Below are 12,313 nucleotides of genomic sequence, written 5' to 3'. Positions count from 1 at the left end.
TATTAGAAGGAAGGTTATGAAATTTATCTATTGCACAAAGAAGTTCCCAAAAAAAGTACCTGGGAGGGTCTTTAAGCATCTGTCTTGTCCTTAATAGTGTATTAATAAATAATAATACTTACAATTTTTGCTTTCTTCTGCTTTATAGTGAATACTTTTACCTCTTAAAACTTTCTTTGGTTGAACTGCACACAACTTGTGTTCTGAGGCATCACAGGGCAAAAAACACTGGGAATAAACCAGGTCAAAGAAGAAAAAAAAGAAAAGAAAAAAAGATGAAACAATAAAAATAATCATTGCTTGAAGCCCTAACACAGACACACAAAAGCCAGGTGGTGTATTTTATAATGCTGTTTATTCTCACAATTGGTTACATTGATAAAGTGTACAAATCAGTGAGCAGCAAACGGAAGCCAGCACATCCATCTGTGGGAAATGGAGTGTGTGTGTGTGTGTTTTTGTTGTTGTTGTTTATGTATGTGAGCTTGACAGAGACGCTGGGAGTCCACTGCTGTTACCATCATCATCATCATCATCGTCTTCCTCCTCACCTTTCACTCCTCCTGTTCAGACCAGCAGTGGACCTCCAGCTCTCAGGGCACTGTACAAGGTGAAGATATATTCCTTTATCTGCCTTTTTCTGCAAAGCGGTGCTTGTTGTAGCATTGTGAGTTAACCAGAGACTGAGACAACGACACTGAGTCAAGAGACTTTACTTGCCCCAACTAATAAAATCAGTATATACCTTTATAAAATAGAATAAATAAAATAAAAAATATTTCTGTTCAGTACATACAGTCGCTCTTTCAACCGTCCAAGGGCATGCAAGGCTTTTTACGACTTTCCATTTCTCGAGATCAAAAGAATGCATAGATAATTGCTCAGTTAAATTCAGTATCAACTTAAGTGACAACTGTGAAAATTTCCAATCACCTCTCCTGTTGTCATTATTTGCTCTCGTATTTTTCTTATCTACAACAATGTATATCAGTATTTTACACTTTGGCCATTTGGTGAGTTGTCAAAAAAGGCATTTCATTTCAAGAAAAATAATAGAAAAACTAAAGACATTCAAAAATGAAAAGATAGCTTATAACAATGATTAATGCCAAATATTACATTAAATGGATTTTATGTACACAACACATTTTAGTCATCTCATTCACATTTCAACATCCTTGTGACAAAAGAAGGTGACATGGCTGAGTTTTCTCAACAAAATCTCAATTACACTCCTAGTTCCTTCCTCTGTATGTTAAATGTTGAGTTGAATATTAACAGAGAACAAGCAGGTCACAGCTTCAGCTGTAACAATCTGACCATTCACGAAGTCCTGTTGCTACGCCTGTCCAGCTGTCCTTTCTCACACAGCACTTATCAGGTTACAACGACAATGGAAGATTTCACTCTCGAAATCCGCAGTAATGAATTAATGGTTCTTTCACACACAGAAACAAATAAAGCAGCCTCTCCTTTCTAACTATCGACTGTGCATTTTGTCGGCTGAAAGATAAACTAGCAGATTTAATCAGCTGTTTGCACCTACCATAAGCTGCAACTCTGAGTTAGTTAAAGATTGCTATTCAATTTTTCTCAAACTGACTAATTTTTAAACTAGATCCTAGTAAAAGCGCTCCTGAATATGCACTTGATGGGTAATACACAAGATTGTGCTAAAAGACAGACACTAAAGCTGCATTTCCCTTCGCAAAAAGTCAGTATCACCAGCTGATGATAATGTAACTCACATGGCAGTAATATAAACAAAGATGTAATTATATATAATTATATATTAATAATGTTATTCTAACATAATCCTTGGATGATGCTGATTATAGAAAAAACATACTTGGAAAGCAACAGTGTGTGGATTTAGGTTCATGTTCAAGAGTTTGGCTGAAGCTGGTGGAGTATAAATTTCCCACATTAAACAAACAGCAGGACATTACTCTGCACTCTGTTAGACCGTCATTGTGGCTCCTACAGGATGGACGTTCCAGTCCTGAGCGCATGTTTTTCTATATTACTGTAGCATACTGTACATCCAGGTCACAGAGTTAACAACTGGTTTCTCTAAAAGATGACTAACACAGAAGCTGGTTCAACAACACACTGATGTTTTTTCAGAATCCCCAAAGACTCCTTCAACGAAAAAAAAAAAAAATCTTCCATCGGCTGAATGATAAAAAAGATTTGAGACTCTCTCTGTCCAGGTAGTTGGCTGGCTGCCATCTTTGTTTTGACTCATAAACAACTTTTATCATTCAGCGAACTAATGATTTTTTTTTCATCCAGATGGTTAAAGAAACCTTTTGGGATTCTGGAAATACCTCCATGAAAATGGTAAGTGTCTCTACCAAATGACATGCTCTTTGCCTTTCGGAAATTACTACTGTATGTATCAAGTCAGTTAACCGAGCATACTGTTTGACATTTACGTTATAGCATATAAACACATGCTTTATTCCATTCCTTTCAACTGTGCTGTTTTGATTTTGGATTTGGAAAAAGCCACGAAAGAGACTCCACCATTCAAACTGTTAGATAGCGAGTGTCTCTCTTACTCCTGCCCTGTCCACACCGTTTCTGCATGTGGAGAGATCCAAAGCTTGACAGGCGGTTTAGCAAAAGGTCAGATGTTCAGCATCTACCTGTTACAATAAAGAACTTCACTAGAAATTATCATACATCCAAGCTTGTTGGATGTGTGATAATAAGGAGCTAGAAGTGAATAGTTGAGATTTGTGTGAGGAAAAAAAACACAAAAAACAGAGAAAGAAGCATGTGATCTTGTGGCACTGATGAAAGTAGATGTACAGTAAGTAAGTAGGCAATGAAAGAAAAAATGGAAGGCGCATTCAAGTGAACAGAACCCTGGAGACAGACAGAAAGCAGCCCAGGAAAGTCCTGTTGATTTAAGTCAACATGTCTCTCTGTTGGCTGGAGATAAAATCGCTCTCTCCTTCTCACCTCCTCACAGTTCAGACAACATTATCGCAACCATACCCAGGTATAAAAACACATTCCTCAAGTCTTCTTTTTCTCCCTCCAGGCTTTCCTATGCTGCCAATCCTCTTTTATTAGTGGACAAGAGGTCTCTGAGGACTGATACTGAGGTGGGATTTAAAGTCAAATTTCCTCCAGCATGTGTATCAAAGAGCAGCAGCAGCAGCATGCTGACGTCTCCGTGTTTGGAGCAGCAGTCTAGTACTGTTTACCAGAACGCAGGGGAGCAGAGGAGAGAGGGCTAACACTGTCCATCCCTGCGTCTCTTCCTCCACTATGGCTATCGTCTGTCATTTTCTGAGGGATAACAGAGGAATAAAAACGAGATGTAAACATAAAGCATATGTAGGATGTTCTCGGGTGAAAGGTCACCGCTCGTTTAAACCCCTCCAGGCTGATTCTTGCACAGTTGATGAGAAAAAAAGAGATAAGAACACAGGATAAACAATGTGGCTTCTGATTTCTCACCCCTTCAGTCTCTGAAAGCAGCAGCAGTGTATTGATATCGTCTAGTATGATTCACCTTTCTATAAAAATTTCATGCAGGATCAGTTGAACAGATGAGTGTGTGGACTGTAATGGCCAAAACTCTTTAGCCTGTAGCAGCTCCCTTCTTTCTTTTGTTCATTGCTTACTGATCAGACACGAAAATCAGACATGATGGCTTTCATGATTCCTTCCTTCCATTGACTCACTAACTTGTATGTTACAGGCTACTGAGGATAATGAGAACGAGGGACAGAGGGGGGGAAAGCCACTACAGACTAACAGGACAACCAGGTGAATTGACAGCGGGATGTGGCCAGGTGTGCAAGGTCATGCTGGCAGCACAGGCATAGACACAAATACAATAAGATCACGGAGAGATCAGCAGTTTGGGCAGCAATGAGCTCACTCATCACACGTGCTGTGCTTGAAGGAGCACTTCCTACTTCAATATTTGCTCTCTTCTCCGCACTCCTTCTCTGTGCTGAGGGGGATGAGAGTTACTTCTATGTACACCAACACCGTTACGATCGTCATTCAGAAGTTTCTCGTGGTTGTTCCTTCTTGATGTGGGGGTTGAGTCTTTAATCATCTTAGTTATTTTGAGGAAACAGACTTGAATTGCTGCTCAAGAGTTGATAAAACTCTTGAGTTGAAATTCCAAGTTGCTCCAGAAAAGCGAAGGTATCGTGACATGGTTTCCCAAACCCTGGGGCTTTGCTGTGTTTCAGTGGTTACTGGGGTCTGTGGTGGCGACGGGTTTTGGCAGCAATGTGACTAGTTACCATGGTGACTGGGGGTTGTGGCAGGGAGTCGGTAGTGCTTCGCCATGGTTACTGTGGCAACTCGGTGACGGGTCTCTTCTGTTTGAGGGTGTCGATGAGAGACAGGACCCCTCTCTTCACGCTGGTCGAGACCCGACGGGACACTGAGTCACCAGGAGGCAACGAACCGCAGGCCTTCTGGGAGGGGGGTCGAGCGACCAAACACTTCTGGTACCGCAGCTGAGGGAGAGTGGGAGGGAGAAAGGGCAGGGGAGAGAGACATAGTGTAAATAACAGAGAGTTACAACTGCTCAGTACAGGACTGTGAAGGGGTGTGTGTGTGTGTGTGTGTGTGTGTGTGTGTGTGTGTGTGTGTGTGTGTGTGTGTGTGTGTGTGTGTGTGTGGGAGTGAGCGAGAAAGAAGGAAAGCTGGACTGGTGCAGGCAGCTAGCTGTGATCAATAATAATGACTGATGCCTCTTGTCACAGTGAATCAGTTTTAGTGTGTGTATGTGTGTGTGTGTGTTCATATATCCAAAGTTCTGATGTGTGATCAATAGCCCAGCCAGCGGTCGACTAATCTTGTGACTCACACACAGCAGAGACGAGGAAGATGAGTAACCTCCACTAATGGGCTGCATTAGAGCAGAAACACCACAGAGGGCACTCTGGGCAGTGATTATGGACATTATAATGATAAAATAAAAACACATGAAAGGCATCATAGGGTGACTAAGTCAGTGGACATGTGTCCTCTTTGAAAACTTTTCTTGCAAAGCAAAGACAACATGTAATACAATTTAAACACTTAACTTTAAACAGAAAATCTATCCCAGATAACTTGCAAGGACATCCTCTTTCAGAGACAAAGGATGCTGAAAGCACTATATTTTCACTTTAAGTGGCTTCTCTTGATTTTAATGCATGTTTTACACCAACAGCGCTTTGACAGAGGGTCCCATTACAACCTGAACAGAACATATCGGTTGAACGGTAAAACACCCATCTGTCAAGACTGAAAAACTAAACCCAGACTAAACTATAGTCAAGGACATTCACTCACAGAGAGAGAGGCTCTATATGTCTACGCCTGCCTGTACTTCCAGTGGATGGTGGTGGCTTAAATAAGATTTGCTAGATTCAAGCATTTTTGCATTAGGAATGAGAGGCCCTTTTCATAAAACCATCAGGTTATAATAAGGTTACACATATATAAATTCATTTGTTTGTTTTACGCTTGAATTTTCTGGGTCGTGTGTGTTAACAACCTCCTAACCTCTTTACAGTGCAGTACTCTCTACTCTCAATACAGTCTCAAGACTAAGGTGACCACTTGACACAAATTTAAAACTGAGTTAGCATTCATGGTTTTGTTACAATTACACAGATTACACAATTTTCATTTGAAATTTAAAGGTGGATCTAAGTGCACGTTGGGAAATTCCTTCATTCCATAACTAACCCAGTAAGAGCAGGCTCAGAGTATTGCTGTTGTGTTTTCAGCTCCTGTCTTCTCGATCAGTGACTCACCATACAAGCTGCCTGTACAGCCTCCGACACACTCCCAGCGTTAGGCTCGCACCAGAACACGTGACAGTCAAAACGATGCCCGCCAGCGTCCATGATGAAGGCAAACGTGTGCACGTCACGTCCAACCCCCATGAAAGACAGGAAACGCACACGACACTCCACCAGCACTTCCTCTTCATCCTGGTCAGAAACATTGGTGTGTGTGTGTGTGTGTGTGTGTGTGTGAGATTAGCCACGATGTCACAGACATGCAGATGGGAGACATTTATAATTCACATTTACTTGTATTTACCTTAGTTAACTGTTCTTCTGAAACATGGCAGAATCAAAAAACACAATCATGCGACATTTTTCTGCGCTTCAAAGAGTTACACAAATCCATACAGGGAAGCAACCCATTAAAACTGCAGCCTCCTAATAAACAGGTCCACTGGAGCAGCTGGGCTTTAAGTGCCTTTCTGTTAAAGCTGAAATCCATAACTTATTTAAATGAAAGGAGGGGAAAAAAAAAAAAGTAATTTTATGTCATCCGCATGGTTGATCATTGTGACGACTTAATATGCAAATTTAAGATGAGTGGAGCTGTTGTCTGTGAGCTGCAGTTCACTCATTCATTCATTACCCTGGTAGCAGTTTGCTACCTTTCTGGTTGACAATCCACTATTTTTGTAATTTAACACATTGAAATTAATTCATTAGAAAAGTGCAAAGACAACAGAAAAACGCAGTTGGAAATAAATGGTTGTTGTGTTGTTGTTGAATTTAGACAACACTGCTGTAAGTCTCCTTGTCCTTATCTGACAACAAACAAAGTTGCTCCTTAAACAGAAGTTGTTGTTGCCCGTACATCAATTTAATTACCTTTCGCTACCGAAGAGGGCAACAATGTACAGGAACTTATGAATCTCCGCTTTAAGGGAACGGCGGTTGTTCTCTACAAAGGAAGTTGCGTCAAAATCTCCCAATAATAAGCCAAACCTCTGCAACTGTTACCGAGCAAAATAAGGGAAACTGGGGAAAGTGGATATGTAAAGATATGTACAAGGGCAACAGCAGTTGTGTGTCTGACCTTGTCTTTGCTGATGGTGACAGTAGCATCTGCCACGTTGAGAGCTACTGGAGTCCAGTCTTCTTTGTTGGAAGAACCAATTAGACTGTCTATAGCTCCGTTCAGTATGTCCATTCCTGGACCAGAAGATGTTAAAAACAAACCAAAAATTAACATTTAAATTAAAAACATCATTGAAATCATACTGTCAAACACTCAACATCAACCTACAGCATATACTTTGCATTACATTACAGTGTGCATGGGTATGTTTGTGTGCGTTTGTGTATCAAACTCACCTATTGGTCTGGCCACGGGCAACATCCCAAGGTAGAGCACCTGAAACTTCTGAACCAGCTCTGTCTTTGGTGTGGGGAACTCTGCTGGGGCGAAGCCGCACACACATTTAATAGCTGCTCATAAGAATAAACATTTAACTTCGTGTAGATAACTACCGATAAACATTTGGAGATTGTTCCTCAAGCGTGGCCTGCCAGCTCAATATTTGGATACTCACTCTTGTCCTGCTGGCATCCAGATCTAAATGTCACAACATTTCTAGATGAAGGATAAGAAATTCCACTGACTGAATAATGGCTGTGATGTTAAGTCATTCTGGTCCGTGTGTTTGTTTAGTTTTCTTTAACATTATTCGCTTTGCCAAAAAACACACATTTTTTTCTCCTTAAGGCATCCCTCCATGTGATGCAAAAGAAGTTAGAGCAATTCTTTAACTCTGCTTTTGAAAGATGACTTAAAGATAGAGTTTTTCACACCTATCTGCTAATTACTGCAAGTTAGCATTTTATAAAAGGACACTGCTTTTCTTTGGACTTGTCACATATGTTTATGTAAACGACATGGTGCAGTACAGCCAATTATTTCTCTCTGGCAGAGTGACAAGGAGAGAAAACAGTGACTGGTGAAAGAGATAGCCTGTTATCACGTGTATGGCTAAATGAGAGAACCAGTTGTTTCTTTTTTTTATTACAAAACAGCTATTTGTTGAAATATATATATGTGTGTATGTGAGCTATACACTTCTCTCCTACGCTGTCTCCTGAAAGTACAACAAAGTGTGTCTCACTGCCACCAACATCCCTTGGCTGGCTACATCTGTCTGGTTATACAAGTATATAAGGAACACACTCCATGTCTACTCTGTAAATCTGATCATCGCAAAGTCAGATAATAAACACTGGACCATCAACTCCTCTGTAAACTGCAAACAACTGTTAATGGTACCCTAGTTGTAGAGCTATGGAGCAATGTTTTTACAAGCGGATCCTTGCTTTGTTTGTATTGTGCATGTCGACAGTTGGCAAAGGTAATGCATAATGAAAGGAAGAAATATGCGAAAGGCAAGGAAGAAGAAAACTACAAGAAATATGGATTTAAAAAGTTTTTCTTTTTTTTCTTTTCATGAGGAAGGACGTGCATTCAAGACAAGACATTGTGGTGAGTAACACTGACTGCACATTTTGTTTACAAGAGAAATCCGTAGGACACCTTTAAGGTCAAATAGTAACATCCATCCATCACTTACTCAAAGTCATGGATGTGGATCTTCCAAAATACATAGATTGATTTTAATGATTCCAAATATAGGACGACCTTCATTATGAGATTTTCTCTGACAGCATTTTTCATCTCATCATCTTTGACAGCCGTAATTCTTGGCTGTTTGAACACATTTTCTCCCTGGTTCCCTTCAGCAGCGCAAGTGTTGGGGGACGCTGGGACACTAGTTTGCAGTTGTCATTATTTCATTGCCTCTGTGGCACCATAACACGTTACATGAGTGTTCAGGAACGCCTGCAAGGTAAACTGGACTCAAGAAACACTTTTGGTGACTAACTGACTCACCATGAACATACTTGAAACACTCACTAGCCTAACCAAAAAAAAAAATACTGTCTTACATTCAGGCCAATACAGTATTCATCAAACTGCCGTCATGCTCCGGTTTCTAACTCGTGTTGATTTTGGACAATGTGATGAAAACACAGCTATTTTTTTTTTTTTTAGATTCTCTGCTCTTGCAAATGACCAGTTTGAATGCATCCAGTGTGCCAGAGAAGTGATAACCCCTCACTTATCACATTCACTCACACACACACACACACACACACGCACACACACGCACACACGCACACAAACGCACACACGCACACACACACACACACACACAGGGGTACTGTATGAAGCCTACCTTGTAAAGGGAGATCTAGTCCTGCCTGCATCCTGTCCTGGAGAGAGCCTCCTGCCATCGCTTTGGCATTCTTTCTCTCTGTCATTATCTGGAGAGAGAGAGAGAGAGAGCGAGAGTTAGAGTGAGGGGGGGGGGGGGGGGGAGAGGGAGCAGAGCTAAAGCAGGTACAGAAATATGAGGAAATAGCTCGTAAAAACAGCAGAATTGGTATAACATGTCAGAGACACAGGGGAGGAGGGCGATGAGACAAAATGTGAGAAAGTGCAAGATGAGGGAGGGAAAAAAGATGAAAGAGTCAACAAGAAAGAGCTGAGGAAAACCTAGAGCAGCTTCGCCCCTGATACTGTCAAAACGTCTACCCGTTTCACCTGGGGAGCACCCACACACACACACACACACACACACACAAATACACTCATACACACTCACACACACATTAACCAGGTCACACTCCCTTTTCCAAAGCAGGGTAAAAGCTTTTCCTGCAGCACTTCTCACAAAGAAAACGCATGCAATCACAGAACCACACAGATGAAAACAGGAAAGATCATCCACACACACATAAACACCACACATAAATTATACATGTCCTTAATCAGAGAGTTTGTCACAGCAAATCTGCATCTGAGCAACCCCTGTCTTTGCCTTTCTTTATTTATCCTTTTTTTGTGTGACAAGTCTGTATTAAACAGTCACAATGATCTATACAATAGGTTGACTGTAAAATGTGGGGCAGTGAGTATGAATATGAAGGCTGTGAAGACAAACGTCTCCTTTTCTCTCTAAAGAATGACATTTCAAGAACAAATATTGTTTAAGTTGGTGGTCAAACAGGGTGTGTATGCACAAGAAAGAAAGTCAGAAATAATCTTTTATTCTACACAGAACTGAACTCAACACCAAATTGTGAGTCTATATAAATAAAGAAAGCGCCTCTCCAACATTGTATTAAAATTCCAAAGCTATAAATTTGTTTTATTAGAGCAAAAGTGGAGTGTGTTAATTCCAAGTGGGTTCAGTGAAGAAAGCAGACAAAATACTGTTCTTCTAGACCTGTTTATATTCATCTGTATTCACCTAAGAGTGGTCACGCAGTGCAGAGAAAGCTCTCTGATAACTGTGTTTTGGTAGAAAAATACTTTGTATTGCCTGATATTTAGATGAGTTGAATCTTGGATGGAAAGCAGAAACTCTGTGCAAGGATTAAAATGTGTGCCTCCACTGTGTCATATGATAAAACAATACATTTGTTTAATATGATAAAACAATACAAGCATTTTTGAGACTGAGCATTTTGTTTTGGAAGTTGGTGCTATTTTCTTATTTTTGGCAGGTTTCAGGTCGGTTTTTATGTAAAAATGAATCGTGATAATAACCATAAACACATTTTTCTTGTCTTCCAGCTTTCCCTATTTAGTGGTAGGAGAAACGTTCTGCCAACAAGTCAACGCTTCATCTGAGCCCACTTGCCAAATCCAAACTTGGCCTCATGTCCGCAGCCTCCTCCAGCCTGAATCACTCACCCGGGAGCAGATCTCATGCAGACTGGTGGCGATGGCTTTGGCTGGCGTGTCACAGCGGAACACATGACATTTCAGGATCCTGGTGTTTTTATCCCTCGCCACATATGCAAAATCCCTGGGAAAGAGGAAAACACAGGGTTAGTGAAGACACACGGAAAGGAGAAAAACACCAGGGGGATGAAGATAAGAGGAGGGTTTGTTGGGCTATTTTCAGCACAACTTTGAGACAAGAAAGATAAATGATGAAGCAGTTTTGTGTACTTTTGATGTGTGTATGTGCGTGTGAGTGCGTGTCCACTTTTGAGACTGACAGCTCTCGGAGATGACATGAGAGATGAGCTGACCTTTATCAGTCTGATGAATACAGGACACACACACACAGACACACACACACATATACACACACGCATGCAGGTTGATGGACCCCAGAGATCAATAGAGCAGCGTGATGCAAGAGGGAGCTGAACAGAGTGACAGCAGGGAAGAACTTTCCCCTGGGCCCACTGGAGCTGAAAACAATCTAACTCCGCTGAATAGAGGGAATGAAAAGAAGAAGGAAAGTAGACGGAGGGAGAGAGGAATGAAGACATAGAATATTGTGAAGAAGAATTATAGCTGCACCAAATTAAACCAGCACAGCACACATGCACACGCGCACACACACACACACACACACACACACGATTTACGTAATTCAAAAACACACACAAAAACCAATCTGAATAACTTCCTTCAAGACGTATGCTTCAGTATGCCATGCAATAGGAAACACAGGCCTGAGGGTTAACAAGATTTCTGAGCTGAGACCCTGAGGAGAAACTCTCAACAAAAGATGTATGAGTGTGCATACTTAAAAAAAAAAAATTGCTTGTGGACAGAGACGGACAGAGGAGGTCACCTTCATTTCCTACATCTTTAAGTGTGTGCGCACAATGGTACAGTACATCAAGAGCCAGTTTGAAGACGAGAAAAAAATGAGACGCAGAGGAAATTAAACAATAAGGAATGACAGAGATGATGGAGAGATACTAGAGGAGGGTCGGGGGATGAAAGGAGAGAATGTGTTTACCTCTCTCTGTGTCCAAGGAAGCAAGGGAGGAAAGGCAGACAGTTAGTAGAAAAAAAAGAGAAAAAAAATCCATTGTACTTGCCCCCTACTGCAGGACAGGAGGTAAGAGTGACAAACAGACCCACTGACACACATAGAGAATTAACCTTGAGTGCCACAGTCATTGCTTATACCGTTTCCATATGTATGTGTGCGTGTGGGGTTGAAGGGGTCAAAGCAGCCCTGCAGGTAATTCTAATGCAAACTTAACCTTGAGGTGAAACATATGAAAAAAATGATAGAAAGTGAATGAGGTGCGAAGGGGAGAGAGAGACAGACAGAAAGAGAGAGAGAGAGAAAAGGAGAGAGAGAGAGAAAAGGAGAGAGAGGGGAGGAATAGCAGGACAGAGATGTTCTAGTTGGGCGCAATTAGTTTTAATTGGCCGCTGATGGTTTGTGTTTCCTGGACGAAATGAATGAAATAGGCTGGGAGTTTCTAAAACTGATATACAAAGGAAGTTGCTGAGAGGGGGGAGTGAGAAGAGTAAAGAATATAATGGGAGACATGTGAAACAGTGGGGGAGGAAACTGGCAGTGAACTGCGACTATGTACACGGTAAAGATAAAAGCATAAAGATGAGCACAGAATAAAACACCTAGATGAGGAGGAAAGATAGGAGGCAGAGGGAGGGATGG

The 12,313-nt window shown here is 41.2% G+C and overlaps 1 protein-coding gene across 6 annotated transcripts in view; it reads right to left on the bottom strand.

Annotated features, from left to right (window-relative positions):
- Nucleotides 1–336: 336 nt before the first annotated feature.
- Nucleotides 337–12,313, bottom strand: part of apbb2b (amyloid beta (A4) precursor protein-binding, family B, member 2b) — a 49,554-nt gene continuing 37,577 nt past the window's right edge. For 5 of the 6 annotated variants that reach the window (XM_087177160.1, XM_087177163.1, XM_087177164.1 and 2 more), the window contains 6 exons: nucleotides 10,570–10,684; nucleotides 9,047–9,134; nucleotides 7,134–7,217; nucleotides 6,856–6,971; nucleotides 5,787–5,966; nucleotides 337–4,496 (listed from right to left, as the gene is read on the bottom strand). In XM_087177160.1, coding sequence (XP_087033286.1) covers nucleotides 4,326–4,496; nucleotides 5,787–5,966; nucleotides 6,856–6,971; nucleotides 7,134–7,217; nucleotides 9,047–9,134; nucleotides 10,570–10,684 — 754 coding nt within the window. In that variant the 3' untranslated portion in view covers nucleotides 337–4,325. The remainder of the gene's footprint in view (nucleotides 4,497–5,786; nucleotides 5,967–6,855; nucleotides 6,972–7,133; nucleotides 7,218–9,046; nucleotides 9,135–10,569; nucleotides 10,685–12,313) is intronic. The other variant, XM_023418413.2, reaches the window with a different exon arrangement.

Source organism: Seriola lalandi, unplaced genomic scaffold, assembly GCF_002814215.2.
Source record: "Seriola lalandi dorsalis isolate HSWRI2012SDOR001 ecotype SW California unplaced genomic scaffold, Sedor1 jcf7180002054582, whole genome shotgun sequence".
Lineage (NCBI taxonomy): Eukaryota > Metazoa > Chordata > Actinopteri > Carangiformes > Carangidae > Seriola > Seriola lalandi.
The sequence above is the reverse complement of the archived record's forward strand: the minus strand, read 5'-3'. Positions and strand labels throughout refer to the sequence as shown.